Below are 23,486 nucleotides of genomic sequence, written 5' to 3' on the forward strand. Positions count from 1 at the left end.
ATCCTTTGCAAACCTCAAAATTTGGCTAAAAAAACACATGTTCCTCACATTTCTGTGGCAGAAAGTTCTGGAATCTGAGAGGAGCCACAAATTTCCTTCCACCCAGCATTCCCCCACGTCTCCCGATAAAAATGATACCTCACTTGTGTGGGTAGGCCTAGCACCCGCGACAGGATATGCCCCAAAACACAACGTGGACATATCACAGAAAACAGAGCTGTTTTTAGCAAAGTGACTACCTGTAGATTTTGGCCTCTAGCTCAGCCGCCACCTAGGGAAACCTACCATACCTGTGCATTTCTGAAAACTAGAGACCTAGGGGAATCCAAGGAGGGGTGACTTGCGGGGCTCGGACCAGGTTCTGTTACCCAGAATCCTTTGCAAATCTCAAAATTTGGCTAAAAAAACACATGTTCCTCACATTTCTGTGGCAGAAAGTTCTGGAATCTGAGAGGAGCCACAAGTTTCCTTCCACGCAGCGTTCCCCCACGTCTCCTGATAAAAATGATACCTCACTTGTGTGGGTAGGCCTAGCGCCCGCGACAGGATATGCCCCAAAACACAACGTGGACATATCACAGAAAACAGAGCTGTTTTTAGCAAAGTGACTACCTGTAGATTTTGGCCTCTAGCTCAGCCGCCACCTAGGGAAACCTACCAAACCTGTGCATTTCTGAAAACTAGAGACCTAGGGGAATCTAAGGAGGGGTGACTTGCGGGGCTCGGACCAGGTTCTGTTACCCAGAATCCTTTGCAAACCTCAAAATTTGGCTTAAAAAACACATGTTCCTCACATTTCTGTGGCAGAAAGTTCTGGAATCTGAGAGGAGCCACAAATTTCCTTCCACCCAGCGTTCCCCCACGTCTCCCGATAAAAATGATACCTCACTTGTGTGGGTAGGCCTAGCGCCCGCGACAGGATATGCCCCAAAACACAACGTGGACATATCACAGAAAACAGAGCTGTTTTTAGCAAAGTGACTACCTGTAGATTTTGGCCTCTAGCTCAGCCGCCACCTAGGGAAACCTACCAAACCTGTGCATTTCTGAAAACTACAGACCTAGGGGAATCTAAGGAGGGGTGACTTGCGGGGCTCGGACCAGGTTCTGTTACCCAGAATCCTTTGCAAACCTCAAAATTTGGCTAAAAAAACACATGTTCCTCACATTTCTGTGGCAGAAAGTTCTGGAATCTGAGAGGAGCCACAAATTTCCTTCCACCCAGCGTTCCCCCATGTCTCCCGATAAAAATGATACCTCACTTGTGTGGGTAGGCCTAGCGCCCGCGACAGGATATGCCCCAAAACACAACGTGGACATATCACAGAAAACAGAGCTGTTTTTAGCAAAGTGACTACCTGTAGATTTTGGCCTCTAGCTCAGCCGCCACCTAGGGAAACCTACCAAACCTGTGCATTTCTGAAAACTAGAGACCTAGGGGAATCCAAGGAGGGGTGACTTGCGGGGCTCGGACCAGGTTCTGTTACCCAGAATCCTTTGCAAATCTCAAAATTTGGCTAAAAAAACACATGTTCCTCACATTTCTGTGGCAGAAAGTTCTGGAATCTGAGAGGAGCCACAAATTTCCTTCCACCCAGCGTTCCCCCACGTCTCCCAATAAAAATTATACCTCACTTGTGTGGGTAGGCCTAGCGCCCGCGACAGGATATGCCCCAAAACACAACGTGGACATATCACAGAAAACAGAGCTGTTTTTAGCAAAGTGACTACCTGTAGATTTTGGCCTCTAGCTCAGCCGCCACCTAGGGAAACCTACCAAACCTGTGCATTTCTGAAAACTAGAGACCTAGGGGAATCTAAGGAGGGGTGACTTGCGGGGCTCGGACCAGGTTCTGTTACCCAGAATCCTTTGCAAACCTCAAAATTTGGCTAAAAAAACACATGTTCCTCACATTTCTGTGGCAGAAAGTTCTGGAATCTGAGAGGAGCCACAAATTTCCTTCCACCCAGCGTTCCCCCACGTCTCCCGATAAAAATGATACCTCACTTGTGTGGGTAGACCTAGCGCCCGCGACAGGATATGCCCCAAAACACAACGTGGACATATCACAGAAAACAGAGCTGTTTTTAGCAAAGTGACTACCTGTAGATTTTGGCCTCTAGCTCAGCCGCCACCTAGGTAAACCTACCAAACCTGTGCATTTCTGAAAACTAGAGACCTAGGGGAATCCAAGGAGGGGTGACTTGCGGGGCTCGGACCAGGTTCTGTTACCCAGAATCCTTTGCAAACCTCAAAATTTGGCTAAAAAAACACATGTATCTCACATTTCTGTGGCAGAAAGTTCTGGAATCTGAGAGGAGCCACAAATTTCCTTCCACCCAGCGTTCCCCCACGTCTCCCGATAAAAATGATACCTCACTTGTGTGGGTAGGCCTAGCGCCCGCGACAGGATATGCCCCAAAACACAACGTGGACATATCACAGAAAGCAGAGCTGTTTTTAGCAAAGTGACTACCTGTAGATTTTGGCCTCTAGCTCAGCCGCCACCTAGGGAAACCTACCAAACCTGTGCATTTCTGAAAACTAGAGACCTAGGGGAATCCAAGGAGGGGTGACTTGCGGGGCTCGGACCAGGTTCTGTTACCCAGAATCCTTTGCAAATCTCAAAATTTGGCTAAAAAAAACACATGTTCCTCACATTTCTGTGGCAGAAAGTTCTGGAATCTGAGAGGAGCCACAAATTTCCTTCCACCCAGCGTTCCCCCACGTCTCCCGATAAAAATGATACCTCACTTGTGTGGGTAGGCCTAGCGCCCGCGACAGGATATGCCCCAAAACACAACGTGGACATATCACAGAAAACAGAGCTGTTTTTAGCAAAGTGACTACCTGTAGATTTTGGCCTCTAGCTCAGCCGCCACCTAGGGAAACCTACCAAACCTGTGCATTTCTGAAAACTAGAGACCTAGGGGAATCCAAGGAGGTGTGACTTGTGTGGCTCGGACCAGGTTCTGTTACCCAGAATCCTTTGCAAACCTCAAAATTTGGCTAAAAAAACACATGTTCCTCACATTTCTGTGGCAGAAAGTTCTGGAATCTGAGTGGAGCCACAAATTTCCTTCCACCCAGCGTTCCCCCACGTCTCCCGATAAAAATGATACCTCACTTGTGTGGGTAAGCCTAGCGCCCGCGACAGGATATGCCCCAAAACACAACGTGGACACATCACAGAAAACAGAGCTGTTTTTAGCAAAGTGACTACCTGTAGATTTTGGCCTCTAGCTCAGCCGCCACCTAGGGAAACCTACCAAACCTGTACATTTCTGAAAACTAGAGACCTAGGGGAATCCAAGGAGGGGTGACTTGTGTGGCTCGGACCAGGTTCTGTTACCCAGAATCCTTTGCAAACCTCGAAATTTGGCTAAAAAAACACATGTCCCTCACATTTCTGTGGCAGAAAGTTCTGGAATCTGAGAGGAGCTACAAATTTCCTTCCACCCAGCGTGCCCCCAAGTCTCCCGATAAAAATGATACCTCACTTGCGTGGGTAGGCCTAGCGCCGGCGACAGGAAACACCCCAAAGCGCAACGTGGACACATCCTAAATTTTGGAAAAAAACAGAGGTGTTTTTTGCGAAGTGCCTACCTGTAGATTTTGGCCTCTAGCTCAGCCGGCACCTAGGGAAACCTACCAAACCTGTGCATTTCTGAAAACTAGAGACCTAGGGGAATCCAAGGAGGGGTGACTTGCGGGGCTCGGACCAGGTTCTGTTACCCAGAATCCTTTGCAAACCTCAAAATTTGGCTAAAAATACACATGTTACTCACATTTCTGTGGCAGAAAGTTCTGGAATCTGAGAGGAGCCACAAATTTCCTTCTACCCAGCGTTCCCCCAAGTCTCCCGATAAAAATGATACCTCACTTGTGTGGGTAGGACTAGCGCCCACAAAAGGAAAGGGCCCAAAACACAACGTGGACACATCACATTTTTTTATAAAAAGCAGTGCCTACCTGTGGATTTTGGCCAGTAGCTCAGCCGACACCTGAGGAAACCTAGCAAACCAGTGCATTTTTGAAAACTAGAAACCCAGGGGAATCCAAGATGGGTGACTTGCGGGGCTCTGACCAGGTTATGTTACCCAGAATCCTTTGCAAACATCAAAATTTGGCCCAAAAAACACTTTTTCCTCTCATTTCGGTGACAGAAAGTTCTGGAATCTGAGAGGAGCCACAAATTTCCTTCCACCCAGCGTTCCCCTAAGTCTCTCGATAAAAATGGTACATCACTTCTGTGGGTAGGCCTAGCGCCCACAAAAGGAAATGGCCCAAAACACAACGTGGACACAACATATTTTTTCACAGAAAACAGAGGTATTTTTTGCAAGGTGCCTACCTGTGGTGTTTGGCCTGTAGCTCTGCCGGCCCCAGGGGGGGGGGGGCAGAAATGCCCTAAAATAAATTTGCCCCCCCAACCCCCACCCTCCCCAGCCGGGAGCGACCCTTGCCTACGGGGTCGCTCCCCCTGCGTGACATTGGCACCAAAAAACAAATCCCCAGTGCCTAGTGGTTTCTGCCCCCTTGGGGGCAGGTTGACCTAAACTCAGCCAATCTGCCCCCAAGGGGGGCAGAAATGGCCTAAATACAATTTGTCCCCCAGGGGAGCGACTTTTGCCTGATGGGTCGCTCCCGATCTCTAAAAAAAAAAACAAAGAAAAAAAAGAAAAATTCCCCTGGCGCCTAGAGGTTTCTGCCCCCCGGGGGGGCAGAAATGGCCTAAAATAAATTTGCCCCCCCCAACACCCACCCCCCCCCGGGAGCGACCCTTGCCTACGGGGTCGCTCCCCCTGCGTGACATTGGCGCCAAAAAACAAATCCCCGGTGCCTAGTGGTTTCTGCCCCCTTGGGGGCAGGTTGACCTAAACTCAGCCAATCTGCCCCCAAGGGGGGCAGAAATGGCCTAAATACAATTTGTCCCCCAGGGGAGCGACTTTTGCCTGATGGGTCGCTCCCCATCTCTAAAAAAAAAAAACAAAGAAAAAAAAGAAAAATTCCCCTGGCGCCTAGAGGTTTCTGCCCCCCCCCCCCCCGGGGGCAGATTGGCCTAATAATAGGCCGATCTGCCCCCCGGGGGGGCAGAAATGGGCTAAAATAAATTTGCCCCCCCAACACCCCCCACCCCCCCGGGAGCGACCCTTGCCTACGTGACATTGGCGCCAAAAAACAAATCCCCGGTGCCTAGTGGTTTCTGCCCCCTTGGGGGCAGATTGGCCTAAAATTGGCCAATCTGCCCCCAGGGGGGCAGAAATGGTCTAAATACAATTTGCTCCCCCAGGGGAGCGACCCTTGCCTGATGGGTCGCTCCCCATTTCTAAAAAAAGAAACAACAAAAAAAAAACACACAAAAACAAAAAATTGCCCTGGCGCCTAGAGTGTTCTGCCCCCCCCCGGGGGGCAGTTCGGCCTAATAATAGGCCGATCTGTCCCCCGGGGGGGCAGAAATGGCCTAAAATAAATTTGCCCCCCCAACCCCCACCCCCCCCCCGGGAGCGACCCTTGCCTACGGGGTCGCTCCCCCTGCGTGACATTGGTGCCAAAAAACAAATCCCCGGTGCCTAGTGGTTTCTGCCCCCTTGGGGGCAGATTGACCTAAAATTGGCCAATCTGCCCCCAGGGGGGCAGAAATGGTCTAAATACAATTTGCCCCCCCAGGGAAGCGACCCTTGCCTGATGGGTCGCTCCCCATCTCTAAAAAAAGAAACAACAAAAAAAAAACACAAAAAAAAAATTGCCCTGGCGCCTAGAGTGTTCTGCCCCCCCCCCCGGGGGCAGTTCGGCCTAATAATAGGCCGATCTGTCCCCCGGGGGGGCAGAAATGGCCTAAAATAAATTTGCCCCCCCAACCCCCACCCCCCCCCCCCCCCGGGAGCGACCCTTGCCTACGGGGTCGCTCCCCCTGCGTGACATTGGCGCCAAAAAACAAATCCCCGGTGCCTAGTGGTTTCTGCCCCCTTGGGGGCAGATTGACCTAAAATTGGCCAATCTGCCCCCAGGGGGGCAGAAATGGTCTAAATACAATTTGCCCCCCCAGGGGAGCGACCCTTGCCTGATGGGTCGCTCCCCATCTCTAAAAAAAGAAACAACAAAAAAAAAAAACACAAAAAAAAAATTGCCCTGGCGCCTAGAGTGTTCTGCCCCCCCCCCCCCCGGGGGCAGTTCGGCCTAATAATAGGCCGATCTGTCCCCGGGGGGGGCAGAAATGGCCTAAAATAAATTTGCCCCCCAACCCCCACCCCCCCCCCCGGGAGCGACCCTTGCCTACGGGGTCGCTCCCCCTGCGTGACATTGGCGCCAATAAACAAATCCCCGGTGCCTAGTGGTTTCTGCCCCCTTGGGGGCAGATTGACCTAAAATTGGCCAATCTGCCCCCAGGGGGGCAGAAATGGTCTAAATACAATTTGCCCCCCCAGGGGAGCGACCCTTGCCTGATGGGCCGCTCCCCATCTCTAAAAAAAGAAACAACCAAAAAAAAAAACACAAAAAAAATTGCCCAGGCGCCTAGAGTGTTCTGCCCCCCCCCCGGGGGCAGTTCGGCCTAATAATAGGACGATCTGTCCCCCGGGGGGGCAGAAATGGCCTAAAATAAATTTGCCCCCCCAACCCCCACCCCCCCCCCGGAGCGACCCTTGCCTACGGGGTCGCTCCCCCTGCGTGACATTGGCGCCAAAAAACAAATCCCCGGTGCCTAGTGATTTCTGCCCCCTTGGGGGCAGATTGACCTAAAATTGGCCAATCTGCCCCCAGGGGGGCAGAAATGGTCTAAATACAATTTGCCCCCCCAGGGGAGCGACCCTTGCCTGATGGGTCGCTCCCCATCTCTAAAAAAAGAAACAAAAAAAAAAAAAAAACACAAAAAAAAAATTGCCCTGGCGCCTAGAGTGTTCTGCCCCCCCCACGGGGGCAGTTCGGCCTAATAATAGGCCGATCTGTCCCCCGGGGGGGCAGAAATGGCCTAAAATAAATTTGCCCCAACCAAACCCCCCCCTCCCCCCCCCGGGAGCGACCCTTGCCTACGGGGTCGCTCCCCCTGCGTGACATTGGCGCCAAAAAACAAATCCCCGGTGCCTAGTTGTTTGTGCCCCCTTGGGGGCAGATTGACCTAAAATCGGCCAATCTGCCCCCAGGGGGGCAGAAATGGTCTAAATACAATTTGCCCCCCAGGGGAGCGACCCTTGCCTGATGGGTCGCTCCCCATCTCTAAAAAAAAAAAAAAGAACAAAAAAAAAAAAACACAAAAAAAAAAATTGCCCTGGCGCCTAGAGGTTTCTTCCCCCCCTGGGGGCAGATCGGCCTAATAATAGGCCGATCTGCCCCCAGGGGGGGCAGAAAAGGCCTTCCCAAAAAATTGCCCCCCCTGGGAGCGACCCTTGCCAAAGGGGTCTCTTTGTTGCGTGACATTCGCGCGCAAAAACAAACTCCCTGGTGTCTAATGGTTTCTGCCCCCCCTTGGGGGCAGATTGGCCTTATCAAAATAGGGCTTCCCCTTCCATCCCTGACTTGGGGGGGTGGGGGGGAACCCCACAGAGGGAGCGAGAGCGCTCCCTCTGGGCTCTGTGCACAGGACGTAATGGTTACGTCCTGGGCACAGCAGCACTGTGCCTCAGGACGTAACCATTACGTCCTGGGCACAGAAGGGGTTAATGTGAGGTCATATTTTGTTACTATTTGTAAAGCCAACCCAGTGTGTCAGGGCCCTGTGGCCAAACCCCCCTGCAGGTAGCCAACCCCCCTAAGGCCGAAGCCCATGCATGGTGTGGTGTTGACCGCGCACAGACAACCAGGTGCACTGTCATGGGTGTGGAAGGACATGTGCATCATGGGGTTGGTTGCAGAGCCTCGCCTGCCACTGGTCCCTGCATTCAACTCCTTGCAGGAAGCCACCCAATGCTGTGCACGCTCTTTGGCCATATGCTGCAAGGTGTGGGTCACAGGGCCTGTTGTCTGGCCCTGCATCCAACCCATTAGCTCAACCTCACTCCCCAAGCCACTTTAAACCCCAAGGACCCCATCCTCACAGGACTTTTTTTAAAGGGGAGGGGCACTAGGCCCCCTCCCCAAGCCACTTCGAGTCCTGGAGTCCTCATCCTCAGGGCTGAATTGCATAAAAAAGGGAGGGGCCATGGGGCCCCACTGCCTGAGCCTTATTAGCCACCAAGGTCCCTATCGCTTTGGCTGCATGGCAATAAGATGGGGAGGGGGTCACGTGCTCCCTCCCGAGCCTTAGTAGGCCCAGAGGACTGCATCATCTGGGGCCTGCGAGGCTGACTGCCATAATACAGGGTAGTGGGGCCATGCAGCTCCTGTTCAGAGCCAATTGTGGAGCCAGGGACCCCCTCCACCAGGTTCTGTCATAATGGTAGGTAGGTGCACTGGTGCCCTCCTGGGGCACCCACCAAGCAATATCATGGGGATGTACAGGGAGTCCCAGGGCCCCAACAGCCCCACCTGGCTCTCCACATGGTACAGGAACTGGGCCTTTTCCCACCTGGCAGGGGCAGCAGTTTTTGGTTTGCTTTCACCAGCCAGAAACAATCTGTGTTTCCTGTGCCCATGCTCAAACAGAAGTATGCTCCCACCCGGAAGAAGCATTTTTAAAACTCCCGCTGGGTGGATGCAGACATGCCTTACCTGCGGGTGATCCTTTACTGGCTCGGGGAAGGCCACCCCTTCTAAAATTATACCTGGGGCCTATTAAGTCACATGGAGGGAGGCCATGCACGCCCTCCCCAACAAAATATTTATCAGTGTACTTGCGGACATTTTTAAAACAATGATTTTGGCCCCACCATCAAGCATAGTGGGTCAGGCTATCCCTACACTGCCACTTTATATTTTTTCAATTTTTTTTAGGACTCCAGACTAAGGGCCTCATTATACCTTTGGCTTTCCCACCACAGGACCACCAAAGCCGTGGGTAAGATGCCACCACCATGGTGGTGACGTCATCACCAAGAATATTACACTGTTCCCCCCGGGCTGACTGGCGGGAACATTTCAATACGAATTCCCGCTGGGCCAACTGATGGGAACAGTGCTAGGATATTTGCCTCAGCTCCTTTAAGGGAGCCGAGGCCAATATCCTAGCACTCCAGCACCCTCAGAATGCACAGCATTCCAATGGTGGAAGAGGAGATCCCGACACTGGCCTTCTACCAGCTTTTTCATGGCGAGGTCCCCACCATGAAAAGGCTGGCAGAAAGTGAGATTGTAATCAGCCGTGTGGTGCTGTGTTCCATGCCACCCTGGCTGGTTACAACTCTGACCACCATCACTGCATGGGGAACCATGTTCCTGGCAGGGACATCAGTCCACTGCTGGGTCTGCCCACCAGGGTCGTAATGTGGGAGGTCAGACTGCTAAAGTTGCAGCGGTCCAATCGTCACCACAAGTCTAGCAGTCCTTGGACCGCCAGACTCAGAATGAACCCCTAAGTCCGGAGTCCTAAGATGGCTGCAGTTACATCCTGGTTGATCAAGCTCAAGCTTTCTGCCAAATTTGGTGTAAATTGGCCCCACTTAATGGACGCCTCTCAAAACATTCCATGCACAAACTAGTCAAAATGTAGTTTTCTTTTGGAAAAGAAAGAATCTCTGCATATTTCTAAGCATTTTCAGAGACAGATTTTTTTGTTAATTTGAGTTACAATAAAGTGGTTCTAATAACTTTTTGCAATAAATTGCTTTCGGTGAATTTAGTTTCACACTACTAAACCTTGAAAGAGCCAGATGCCAACGACTTAAGTGGTTTCGGGGAAGGGTGATGGTGTGACTTTGTATTACAGGAAACACAATATCTCCTTCCGTATGTTATAACTATATCGCCAATCACCTTGTAATTTCTTTACTTCATATAGGGAGGTGTGAGTGACACCATAGGCAACCTGAGCTTCACACTCTTTGTCTATTTCACATCACTCAGAGCCTCTCAGTGAAAAACATTCCCATTATTCACAGTTCTCCATCTCTAACTCTATGCATAATGTACTACATGTGGTACATTATCGTATACAACATGTACTGATAGAATAGAGTACATAGGAACCACGTCAATCAGATTGAAGCATTATGGGTGCAAAATGCAGAGAAATTATAATCTCATTCGTTCATTTTCTTATAGTGGGCTGAGAGTACTTAGCTTTGTGACATAGGTACCAAAGATTCAACCTCTCTAAAGAAGGCGATTAAGGCATTGCATCATGCCGAACAAAAAGATGCAGCAGAACCCAATAACGTCCCAATAAACAAAGGAAAATAGGACGGTGTGTTTCGAGACACAAAAAAGTAGACCCGTTCAGTGTGTTAACAGTCAGGGTTGTATCTGAGTCAATGGAAAGGATCAATGATTCATCTGTTGTACGAAAAGGGCCATCCAACTGATTGTTAAAATTATAGGTCTATTGTCAGTGAGTCAAAATATAAACTCCTTAATCATTTATGAAAATAGGTCTGCAATAATAACTATTTAGTTTCAATCCATTTTTGGATTCAGAGTTTTGGAAGGGAAATAAGACAAATGATCATATAAACACTTTGAATAGTTTGAGTTAACAACCATTGATTAGACCAGAAGATCTGCTTTAGGTGTTCCTTGGATGATTTAGTGACTTTATATGGTTGACTGGACCAAATTATGGAAAAGACCAGCTGGCACAGGTCAGGTCGACTTTTGCAAATTATTTTTGCACTACAATCAGAAACATGGGTGCAAAAAAAGATTTGAGATAGAGCCCACTAGATTCCTATAGCACTAGGGACCTCATTTATGAGGCCCTAGCGGCACACTGCGGCACTGGAGCATACATTTTTTTACGCTCCAGCGGCGCAATTTGCCGGTCTAGACCCCTTTCACGCATAACACTGCTTGAAAGGGGCGTTCCATGGGTGTTGCTTAGGGTGTTCCCACACAACACCCATGGACCCCAAAGGAATCTGATGTATTCCCAGTTTTACAATTCTGGGAATGTGTCAGATTTCTACGCCACCAAAGGGGTGGTATAAGAGTGACGTAACAGGTAGAAATATCTTTATTTCTCCCCATTTTTTCCTCTCTCTATGTGTACTGCAGAATGCAGCACACATAGAAATAGGAAAACAACACTTGACGGTGTCCCTTCCTGCAGAAAAACAATCATCCCCAGGGTGCAAGGGTGCCTGCGTTGGCACATGGCACCAATTTGTGCACCAGTGCAGGAGGTGAGGACAGAAATCCATTGTATTCTGTAGATACAGTGCATTTTTGCCCTTTCCCGGTGGTGCAGGGTGGATCAGCAAGGCACTTATGCGCCGCCCTGCGCCATGGGTCTTGTAAATGAGGCCCTTGGTTTAAAGCAGAGCTGTGAACTGCCTTCACTGCTGTGTAATCTATATACAGCTGAGATGGATGAATATATCAGTAAAGATAAAACGTTTACACTCGGCTTTTGAGACAAAAACCTTCCCCGTTCCAATATGCTGATATTGTTTTTGTTCTCCCAAACACCCTTCATCTACAAAGAGCCTATAGATCCTTAAAGATGTATAATAGTATTGATAACCTGAAATTAGATTTAACAGAGACTAACCATTTTGTATTTGGTAGAGGAAATTGTAAGATTCAAAGGAGATTGGAAAGTGTACCATTAACTAAAGTTGATTATTAAATTATCCACGGTTATGGTTAGACTCCACACTAGGCTGCAACACACAAATGAATTTATATAAAAGCACATTAACTTCAATTATTTGTGTCCTAACAGTCTCATATAACAGACATTCTTCTTGGTCTGTCCAGCCTATTCTCCATGTACTACAAACAAAACTGAGTCCAGTTTAATTATGTGGGGCGCTGACCTCTAGAAGTTTAATGAAGAATTGTGTTGAGTATAAATAGAGACTGTTGAGTGATATTTGGTGAAATCATCAAGCACCTCTTCTCTTTTTACAGCTTTTTAATAACTTTCCAAGAATCATCCAACCATTGCCTGGTCCTCATAAAACGTACCTGCACAATGTGAAGATGGTAAAAAGATTTGTGAAAGAGTACATTAAAGAACATCAAGAAACACTGGATCCCAATAACCCTCGTGACTTCATTGACTGTTTCCTATTTAAAATGCAGCAGGTAAGTTACCAAAGATGACTCCTCGGAGGCTCCAGTAGTGGCTCTTCAATCCTTGTTAGTGTGTGTAAATCTACTACTCTGAAATTCACAGACTGCTTGTCCATCTGTTAGGAAATGATCTGATGTAAAAGAAAAAGTCTAGACACGTGGAAGTATACACAAAATATAAATATCAACCATTTTTATCTATGTCTTTCCAATACCTTCAATGAAGTGCTTGATGTGGCGAGGGTCCCTTCTTATTATATAGAAAACCAGGAATATCAAGTGAACACTTTACAACACAACTTTCAATTTCAATATATCAGTCCAAATAAATCACAATGGTCCTGGAGTCAACCAGTCAGGTTGATTGATGAATCCAAAGTCTTTATTCCAAATCTGATTCACATTACACAGTCTGTAATCCACAGGTTATAATCTTTCCAGCCAACACGTGTTTCGTCTTGGGAAATGATATGTCCCTTACGACTTCTTCAGGGCTAGAAATCATAGAGTAAATGTGACATAATGAGTTGAAACCAAAATGCTCAATCGTCCACTGCAAAGTGCAAAAACACTTAAAACCCAAGGGAGGTGAAATTTAAATGAAAAACACCAGGAATAAGTGACAAGAAAAAGTGAGACCAAACCCCAAGTCAAAGTAACTAAAGTGATTACTAATCAACAACAAGCCAACAACAGCCTCCAATGACTCCCTAAAAGTGAAGATACCAACATCATTACAAATCTAATACCGAGCTAAAAGCCCCCTAAAGTGCACAAAATTGTCAAAATCAAATAATACGATAACAAAATACCTTCTTAATTAAAGCACTAATGATCATCAGTCAAAATTGTTAATTTTTCACTCCAAATTGTAATCCATCACTCCGGTAGTGTTTCAATAACTGCCAGTATAAAAAGAATTCCATTATTATTATTTTGTATGTGATCTATTTCAGCTTCTGTTTGAGCATCCTCTTAGGCCAACCCTCAGCCTAGTGAGATACAAGTGGGAGACTCATCCCCTAAAACGAACACAAAATATGCTGGATAATGTGCTGACCTTAAAATCCAAGAGGGCTTGGTACATGAAGAAATCAAGTCAGAATTTGGAGACCATTAGGAAAATGATCACATAGTTGTGATATCAGATAACAACTCTATTTGGCAAAAAATGTGGGTCAAGGAACCAGGAATGCCCCAGCACTTCAAGCCTGGTGGACTTGGCCCTACAAGGTGAAGGAGAAGTAAAATAATATAACCAATCTTGTCCATCTTGAGACCCCTATGAACCCTTTGAGGGTCCTACATATAAACAACATGAACCATCACACTGATAGTCAAAAATGACAATGCTCATTATGACTGATGGTAGATGAAGGTGTGTTCCTTTGAGATCTCCTGTCGAACAATGAGATGCATGGTTCCATAAATGGAGATGCACTAGAAGGAACATTTCTAGCAGTTGAAAAAAGTGGGACTTGGACACTTTTTCCACATCCAGAGGACTGGAACAAGGCGAGGCTTGCCCAGGGGGGTCTTGTCAAAGGCAGGTAGGACAACCAGGTCCCATATTTACAAAATATGCACACAACACAAAACCTTTAGTTGCAGAAAAGAGAGAGGGCAGAACAGTGCCATATCTAAGAAATGGTACTGTTTTCTTCTCTCCCTGCACTGGAATCCTTTGGGCTGCCATGCACCAATGTACACACCCTTGTACTAATGTTCAAGCACATGTTAATTCTGTAAGGAATAGTTTTGTACTGGAAAGGCACCCTTCTACTATAAAAACAATCCTTTAAGTATTGTCATGCTTTGTGTATGTGGTGCACAATGCAACAAATCAAATCAAATCAAATCATTAACATTTATAAAGCGCGCTACTCACCCGTGCGGGTCTCAAGGCGCTGGGGGAAAAAGGGGGGATTATCGCTGCTCGAAAAGCCAGGTCTTTAGGAGTCTCCGGAAAGCGGAGTGGTCCTGGGTGGTCCTGAGGCTGGTGGGGAGGGAGTTCCCGGTCTTGGCCGCCAGGAAGGAGAAAGATCTTCCACCCGCCGTGGAGCGGCGGATGCGAGGGACAGCAGCGAGTGCGAGGCCAGAGGAGCGGAGGAGGCGGGTGGGGACGTAGAAGCTGAGGTATTCCGGTCCCTTGTCGTGGAGGGCTTTGTGTGCGTGGGTGAGAAGTCGGAAGGTGTACCTTTTGCTGACTGGGAGCCAGTGCAGGTGTCTCAGGTGTGCGGAGATGTGGCTGCTGCGGGGTATGTCGAGGATGAGGCGTAGGTTTCTTTAGTAGGGTGTTGATTTCGGCGTGTTTCCAGCATTCGGGAAAGGTAGCAGAAGAAAAAGAAGAGTTGATGACGGTCTGGAGGTGCGGGGCGATGATGTCGTCGGCTTTGTTAAAGATGAAGTGCAGGCAGGGGTCCGAAGGGGCGCCGGAGTGTATAGAGTTCATGATGGATTTGGTTTCTTCCGTGTTGATGTGGGACCAGTTGTTGAGGGTGATGGCCGTGGATGTCGGTTCGGTGGTGTTTGGTTGGGTCTGGTGTCCGAAGCTGTCGTGGAGGTCGCTAATCTTGCGATGGAAGAAAGTGGCGATGGATTCGCACAGATCCTGGGAGGGTGTGACGGCGTTGGCGTTGGCGCTGGGGTTGGAGAACTCCTTGACGATGCTGAAGAGTTCTCTGCTGTTGTGTCTGTTTTTGTCCAGTCTGTCGGTGAAAAAGTTCCTTTTGGCGGCGCGGATCAGGTGGTGGTGTTCGCGGGTAGCGTTCTTGAGGGCGGTCATGTTGTCAGCGGTGCGGTCCTTGCGCCAGGCTTTCTCAAGGGCGCGACAAGTTTTCTTTGATTCTTTGAGGGTGTCAGAGAACCAGAGAGGTTTTTTGGTGTTGGTCTGTCGATGCGTGCGTTTGAGGGGAGCAAGGATGTCTGCACAGTTGGAGATCCAGTTTGTGAGGTTGAGGGCTGCGTCGTTGGGGTCGGTGGTGAGGGTGGGTTGGTTGGCGGCGAGTGCGGAGAAGAGTTGCTCTTCGGGGATCTTGTTCCACTGTCGACGAGGGATGGGTTGGGTGCGGTGGTGGCGGGTCTCGCGTTGGAATGTGAAGTGGACGCAGCTGTGGTCGGTCCAGTGTAGGGCGGAGGCGTGGCTGAAGAAGACGTGTTTGCTGGCGGAGAACATGGGGTCAAGCGTGTGTCCGGCGATGTGGGTGGCGGTGTTCACCAGTTGTTTGAGGCCGAGGTTGGCGAGGTTGTCGAGCAGGGTGGTGGTGTTGGGGTCATTCTTTTGTTCCAGATGGAAGTTGAGGTCACCTAGGAGGATGTAGTCCGGCGAGGCGAGGGCGTGCGGGGAGATGAAGTCGGCGATGGCGTCGCTGAAAGGGGCGCGTGGCCCGGGAGGACGGTAGATGAGGGATCCTCTGAGGGTGGTCCTCGGATCGGTGCGAATCTGAAAATGCAGGTGTTCAGCGGCGAGAGGGGTGTCTTCGGTGGAGCTGGTGACGCTGATGGAGTCTTTGAAGACGATGGCGATACCTCCTCCTACCTCGTTGGTGCAGTCTTTTCTGGAGATCTTGTAGCCTTCGGGGATGGCAGTGGCGATGTCAGGGGCTGAGGAGGCGTTCATCCAGGTCTCCGTGATGAAGGCGACGTCCGGTGCTATGGAGTCCAGGAGGTCCCACAGTTCAACGGCGTGTTTGTGGACGCAGCGAGCATTGACTAGGATGCACTTGAGGTGGTTGATGGCGCGTGGGCTGGTGGTCATGGTTGTTGCGTGGTGGAAGGTGCGTTTGCAGGAGTTGCAGGCGAAGGGTCCCTGGGTGCGTACACACAAAGTAGGAAAAACAGGGAGAAGTGAACATATTTCTCCTTGTTATGCCTACCTGGATGAGGTTTAAGATTTTGGGTCAAACCCCTGTTTATTAATGGTTGTAGACAGGGTTGTGCATCAAAACCCATGGGTGGTTGCATGGGAACTTTCTTGTGCTACCCATGGAATAGACCCCTGGCGCAAAGTAACACAATGTAGAGCATAGTAAAACTTCCATTCACTACTGCATACACTCTGGTAATACACAATCAATTTTCATTTAAAGGCACAGCTAAAACAATAACATTTAATGTTAGTTACCTTTACCTGCCTAGTTGATTCAAACATTGAATTTGTTGGAAATGGGGTCTCTGATCTGCAGTTTGCACTCTGTCCAAACAGGGACCCTCACTCTAGTCAGGGCAATGAAATTACACACTCAAGATAACCCCTACTCACCCACTTCGTAGCTTGGAACAAGCAGTCAGGCTTATCTCAAAGGCAATGTGTAAAGTATTTGTACTAACACACAAAGTAATACAGTTAAAAAACTACCAAATGGACACCACACCAGTTTAGAAAAATAAGCAATATTTATCTAAATACCAAAATGACAAAAATCCAGCATACAGAAGTCAAGATATGAATTTTCAAAAGAATAAGAGTTTTACTCTATAGAAAACAATGGAAATGTTGGTTTTACACAAAGTACCTGGTTTGCGTAAAAAATGAAGCCGCACGGGCAAGTGTGCATCAGAAAAGGCAGCGATGCGTTGATTCCTTACTCGCAAGTGAGGCCATGCATCGTTTCTTCTCCAGTTAGGTAGGTGATGTGTTGTTTTTCTCCCTCCTAAGAGAGTGATGAGTCAATTTCTGGACAGGACACCTCAGATCCGTGCAGGTTCACAATGTCTTTGATGCCCAGCGATGTTGCATGTGAAATCGGGTTGCACGGTGTTGGAAAACCATGATGTGTGGGGTTTGCGTCATTAGGGGTGTTGCGTCATTTCTCCAACCGCGATGCAGGTGGAGCATCGATTTCAGCTGCGTAGCAGGTAGCGCATTATGACAGTATGCATAATCAGCCTGGTTGCAGATGGTGCATTGAAAATATCCCCTCATGGTGGTCTGTGCATACTTGGATTTCAGTCCTTGTTCTGCCAACTTCCCTTTTCAAGGTCCCAGGGACTGGATGAGGTACCACTTGGCAGGGGTCTCAGCAGAGAGTCCAGTCACTGGCAGAGGAAGTCTTTGATGGCCCGAGACTTCAAAACAGGAGGCAAACTCAATCAAAGCCATTGGAAATTCTTCTCAAGCAGGAATGCACAACAACATTGAGTCTTTTTCCCCTTTCACAGGCTGAAGCAGCAACTTCAGGATAGCCCAACAAAGCACAGTCACAGGCAGGGACAACACTTCTCCTCAGCTCTTCAGCTCTTCTCCTTGGCAGAGTTTCCTCTTGAATCCAGGAGTGATCTAAATCTGGGGTTTTGGGTCCACTCTTTATACCCCTTTCTGCCTTTGAAGTAGGCAAACTTCAAAGGAAAGTCTCTGTTGTTCACCAGATCCTGCCTTGCCCAGGACAGGCCCCAGACACACACCAGGGGGTTGGAGACTGCATTGTGTGAGGGCAGGCACAGCTCATTCAGGTGTAAGTGACCACTCATCAGGATATGCAGGCTACACCCCAGCTCCCTTTGTGTCACTGTCTAGAGGAGATTCACAAACAGCCCAACGGTCAGTCTGATCCAGAAAGGGAATCCACAAGCAGGCAGAGTCACAGAATGGTTTAAGCAAGAAAATGCCCACTTTCTAAAAGTTGTATTTTCAAACTAACAATCTAAAAACCAACTTCACTAAAAGAGGATTTTTTAAATTGTGAGTTCAGAGACCCCACACTCCATATTTCAATCTGCTCTCAAAGGGAAACTACATTTTAAGGTTATATAAAGGTAGTCCCCATGTTAACCTGTGAGAGGGATAGGCCTTGCAACAATAAAAACTGAATTGGCAGTATTTTACAGTTAGGAAATGAAAAACACATCAGTTCTTGTCCCACCTTTCACACACACTGCACCCTGCCCAGGGGGCTAGCTAGGGCCTACCTTAGGGGTACCTTACATGTATGAAAAGGGAAGGTTTGCGCCTGGCAAGTGGGTATACTTGCCAGGTTGAATTGGCAGTTTAAAACTGCACACACAAACACTACAGTGGCAGGTCTGAGCCATGTGAACAGGGATACTTATGTGAGTAGCACAACCAGTGCTGCAGGCCCACTAGTAGCATTTGATTTACATGCCCTGAGCACCTCTAGTGCACTTTACTAGGTACTTACTAGTAAATCAAATATGCCAATTATGAAAAAGTCAATTACACATACATTTTACACAGGGAGAACTTTAGCACTGGTCAGCAGTGGTAAAGAGTCTAGCTCACAGCAACTACATCTGAAGTAGAGGCAACAAGTTAGCGGAGACCACGCCAAGGATGCCAGGTCTAACAGAACTATAATGTAATTCTCACCTTAATCCACTTCCACTTCCACTTCTGCTCCCTAGGACAGTCTTCACACTATTGAACAATAGGAGGACCCCTGTTAAACAATAGGTGGATACCTTTCCTTACCGTGGCAAAATGGCAACCCTTTCTGAGCAATATTTTAAGAAGCAATTATGGTCTTACCTAGAAACTAAGCACCCATTGTTTCACTGAACCAAATCCACCACTGCAAGTAATACCTGAAAACTGAGTGACTACGGACCAGATGTAGAAAGGTTTTTTCGCGTGGCAAACAGTGAAAATCGCTGTTTGCGAGGCGCAAAAACTACATTGCGATGCCTATTCACATTTTGTGAGTCGGTAACCTGGTTACCGACGAGCAAAATGGTACTGCAAGTCGCAAACAGGAAGGGGTGTTCCCCTTCCTATTTGCGAGTCGCAGCGCGATGCAGGATTGCTTTGTGACCGCGAACGCGGTCGCAAAGCAATTCTCAGTTACCACTAGTGTCACACTGGTGGTAACCCATTTGCAAAAGGGAAGGGGTCCCCATGGGACCCCTTCCCCTTTGTGAATGGCATTGGGAACATTTTTTCAGAGCAGGCAGTGGTCCTATGTATCACTGCCTGCTCTGAAAAAATGAAACGGACACGTTTCATTTTTTCATTTTGTAATGCATCTCGTTTTCCTTTAAGGAAAACGGGCTGCATTACAAAAAAAAACTGCTTTATTTAAAAGCAGTCACAGACATGGTGGTCTGCTGTGTCCAGCAGGCCACCATCCCTGTGAGTGCTGCGACTCGCAAGGGGGTCGCAAATTACGACCCACCTCATTAAAATTAACGAGGTGGGCCTTTGCGACCCCCTTGCGACTCGCAGATGGTGTCAGGGACACCATCCTGCATCTGGCATTGTGACTCGCAAATTGCGAGTCGCTCAGACTCACGATTTGCGAGTCGCAATGCTGGAGTTTACTACATCTGGCCCAAGCTCTCTAAGACTGATACTACAAGTAAATTAATCAACCATTCTTTTCATTTCAATTCCCTCAAACTCCTCATCATCTCACAGTACATTTGCCACCTTGAATTCAAATGTAAAATTAGAGAAACCCTGGGACCATGTCTTCCTTCTGATAGAAACATCTCCAGTAATCACAGTGTTCACTCTTGCTCTCAAAATTACATGAAAAAATGCTTAGCATTTACTTTATCACCCCATATTTACCATCACCTTCTCTACCTTCCTCGCTTCCATTTCTAACTCCCTCTCTTTTATCCCTATCTGCCCTTACCACATTACCTTCACCAAAACCCCCCATTTTCACCAACATTCTTTCATCCCTCTCTTCTTATGAAGTACTACTCCTCACTGCTTATATCATCTGACCCACAACTTATCTTTTCTTTCTAAAACCTCTCACCCTCCAGTGTATACCTTTATGTTTTCCCACCAGTCTCCTCTGCCTTCAACATCCATCATGTGCTGTCCCCAGCCTCCTTCACTTTCCCCATGACTCCCTCCTTTTTTCATTTGTCTCCTCAATTCCATTCCTGCATTTAAACCCTTCTTGCCCTTCTCTATCTCGCACCTCACTCCTTCTCTCACCAATAATCCTCTTCATCTCCCATGATTAAACAATTGTTTTAATTCTTCTACTGCTCTCTTCCCCTCTTCTCTGCTCTCAATTCCCAATCCAACAAACATACTACTCCTCTGTGTGATAGTCAGTCAATTATCCTAACTTACCTTTCATTCCTCCTTAACAACCTTCTATACCCCACTATATATTAAATCCTAATTCTGAAGTATACTCGACACCTCTTGTGTAGCAGGTTAAAGACAAGATCAATGAACAATAAGTGTTGGAATAGCTGTGAAAACAACTTCAGTTTCCATTCCTGATCTGTTCTTTAGCACAAAGATTTGGCTAACTGATAATGTAGCACCTACTGTGCATGAATTCTTACCCTCAGTATAAAAAATGCAGATTAGAGATCTTCACAGGGAAAACAGTTGAGTGGACTGCCCAATGCTAACAGAAAATTAAGATCATACTGCCATAAAATGTGAATCTATATTTTATAGACCTCCAGCATTCAATCCTGCTTCCTTGGAGGCCTTCCTGGACTAATATCTCTTCAAACTTCTAAACATATGCATACTGAGAGACATCAATATGTGGTTGGACAATGCTGAGTAGCAAGCTGTTAGGAATGTATTGGAAAATTCAAATTTCTAAATAAATTAACGTTTGAACAGAATCAGAATTTTGAGACTTCCAGTAAACGATGAAAATCTGAAATCTCCCCTTGACAAACTATAACAGGTCAAACTTGCTCAAATGTATCATGGAAAAAATGAGAGAGAAAATCTAAAATATGTGGAATTTGGTGGGGAAACATGAATACTGCATTATATTCACCATTTTGACTCCTTAAACGTATACTAGAGCTATTTACCTCACCCATCAATAACTTGCTACGGTTTAAGAGTAATTCCAGAATGCAGTAAATACCCTAGCCTTGACTGAGGCACTTATATGTGCATAAATGTCTGCTCTCTAAAGTCAAATTGATTAATTTTGATCTACTAACCTTCAGTTCTTCTCATGCAGCAGAGCAAATACTTGACTCTATATGTAAAAAAAGACACAAGATCAGTTATGGTTAATTTTCAGCACTCACTGTAGTTCTCACACATATGGTGCTCCACTCCCAGGGCCAACCATCCAACAGAATTTCCTACTAGTCCAATATATCATAACCACAGGGATAGGCACTCAAACATAGGGCCTGATTTAGATCTTGGTGGATGGGTTACTCTGTCACAAACGTGATGGTTAGTCTGTCACCAGTATTTCAATTTCTATTTGATATAATGGAATCATAATACAGTGGATGGGATATCCGTCACGTTTGTGACAGAGTAACCCTGTCTGCTAAAATCTAAATTAGGCCCATAGTCCTTACACAGATTGAGCATAATTGTATAGAAACTCAATGTCCCGTACGAAGTCAAAGAGATCAGAGTTTCACAAATTCACAGTGTATGAGCAAAATATATCACAGAGCAGAGCAGATGTATTCAAGGGTTTCATTCTGTGTTTCTTGCTTGACATATTGAGATAGGTAAAAGGACACAGCAAACATGTTTTGACCCCAAAACCTTGGGACTTCTTCAGGGCTGATAAAAAATATAAGACATAAGCCACATACAAAACAATAACCATAGAGAAATTGCAAACGTAAGGTGCACTCAACAAAATAATGTTTAACAGACAAGTCACAATTGCTTCCTAATAGAAGTTAGTGAAAAATCCAAACTCAATGATTCCAGTGTACATATTTCCATTTAATGACATCTCATATAATTTTATACATTAGAACAAGAGTATTCACAACATAATATAAACTGTTTAAAATATAAAAATGTATCATTCAAACTGCCGTCTGTAGTTGAGAAAGACATAATTAAACATTCCTACTTCCAACATGTTATTTGATAACTTGCAAACGAATGGCCATTTCCATTTCATCATTATATTATGTAAGATAGACCCAAAATTGAAAACAACAAATGGCAAAGAAAACTATTTTTTTCTTTTTTTCTAAAAAGCAGTTACATCTGTTATCTGGTGGTGTACACCCCATAGGGTTTCCTTAACATCCAAAGTTCACTATATAGGGTATATGTCATTCAGAAAAAAGATTTAAGGCACTTGTCTTCTTGTCCACCCCAGGCCTATGGTCATCTGTGCTATCTCAGAAAACATTCATATATAATTCTGCACCTGGCACATAGAATGCTGTAAATTCTGCTTTGTGAGAACATATTTGTAGCGCATTTTTCTAAGATATATTTTTTTTCTAATACATTAGTTAATAGTTTCCCTTGAAACAACGTTTCATTTATATTATTAATAAAATTCAAAAGGGCCCTTGTCACCATAAAAAGTATTTATTACCACTGCACATAATACATTTACATTTTACATTTACATTATTGGGCTTACCAGAAAGCACACAATTGAAGAATAAGGTTTCACCCGTTCTTATGTTTCCACCCTGTTTAATTACGTTCTTATTGACGATTACCTCAAAATTTGGTGGGTATTAATCTCTGACTAGTTCAAATTACGTCCATGTATAATGCAAAAAATACTAAAAATGGTGGGTGCGTGCAGGCAGAATGCGTCTGATCTCACACATGCTCCATCAACCATGCTTATGTGCATCAACTCATTCAGCACATTAGGATTAGAGCATGTCTTCCATCAATAAGTGCAACACCCAGTGCCTTTTACATAGGTCAAACTACAACCTACAAACTATTAATCAGGCATCCCACAGGGGCCTCCAGAATCTTGATATAAATGTAAGCATTTTGAAGCCTTCTCGGATAAATGAAGACTTATTTCAAGTACATAATACTCAAAATATGAAGGGGCCCCTGTCTGCCACAAAGTTACTTAACACACATTTACAAGGAATGCAGCTACTGTACCCCCTAAACGTGTACTTGCTGACTCTGGCTATTGCCTGTGCAGAATTGGTGAGCCGCCGTAATAGGAAGACAATGGAGGGTCTTTCCTTCTGGGAGCACACTGAAGGGTATTCCTGAGTGTTGTGTGTTTACTCATTGTTTGAGAAGGTGCCCTCACATTAACCACATGCCCATCATTTACATGAGACTTTAGCGTCTACCAGGGGCGTAGTTTGGTCAGTAAGGTCCGTGAGGTGTGAGCTTCAGATTTTCTGACAATCAGGCTGACATATAGGCCCTCATTATGACCTTGGTGGGCGGCTGAAGCCGCCCACTAAGATCTGACCCCCGGGCGGCCGCCATTGCAGCCGCACTCCCACCGCGGTCATTTTGAGATCCCCGCTGGGCCAGCGGTGTTGCAGCCGTGCGACCTGTGCAGTTGCATAGCAGACAGTGAAAAGCTGCATGGGGCCCTGTCAGGGGGCCCCTGCACTGCCCATGCCAGTGGCATGGGCAGTGCGGTGGCCCCTAGGAAAAGGCTGGCGGTCGGGGACTCGTAATCCCCTGGGCCTCGCTGCAACTGCCGCAGTCGTAATA

The 23,486-nt window shown here is 46.9% G+C and overlaps 1 protein-coding gene across 1 annotated transcript in view; it reads left to right on the forward strand.

Annotated features, from left to right (window-relative positions):
- LOC138259479 (cytochrome P450 2C5-like) overlaps window positions 1–23,486 on the forward strand; it is a 798,218-nt gene that overhangs the window by 621,991 nt on the left and 152,741 nt on the right. The window contains exon 5 of the mRNA XM_069207249.1: window positions 11,942–12,118. Within this exon, the coding sequence (XP_069063350.1) occupies window positions 11,942–12,118 (177 nt within the window). The remainder of the gene's footprint in view (window positions 1–11,941; window positions 12,119–23,486) is intronic.

This window comes from Pleurodeles waltl, chromosome 9 (assembly GCF_031143425.1).
Source record: "Pleurodeles waltl isolate 20211129_DDA chromosome 9, aPleWal1.hap1.20221129, whole genome shotgun sequence".
NCBI classification, from domain to species: Eukaryota; Metazoa; Chordata; class Amphibia; order Caudata; family Salamandridae; genus Pleurodeles; species Pleurodeles waltl.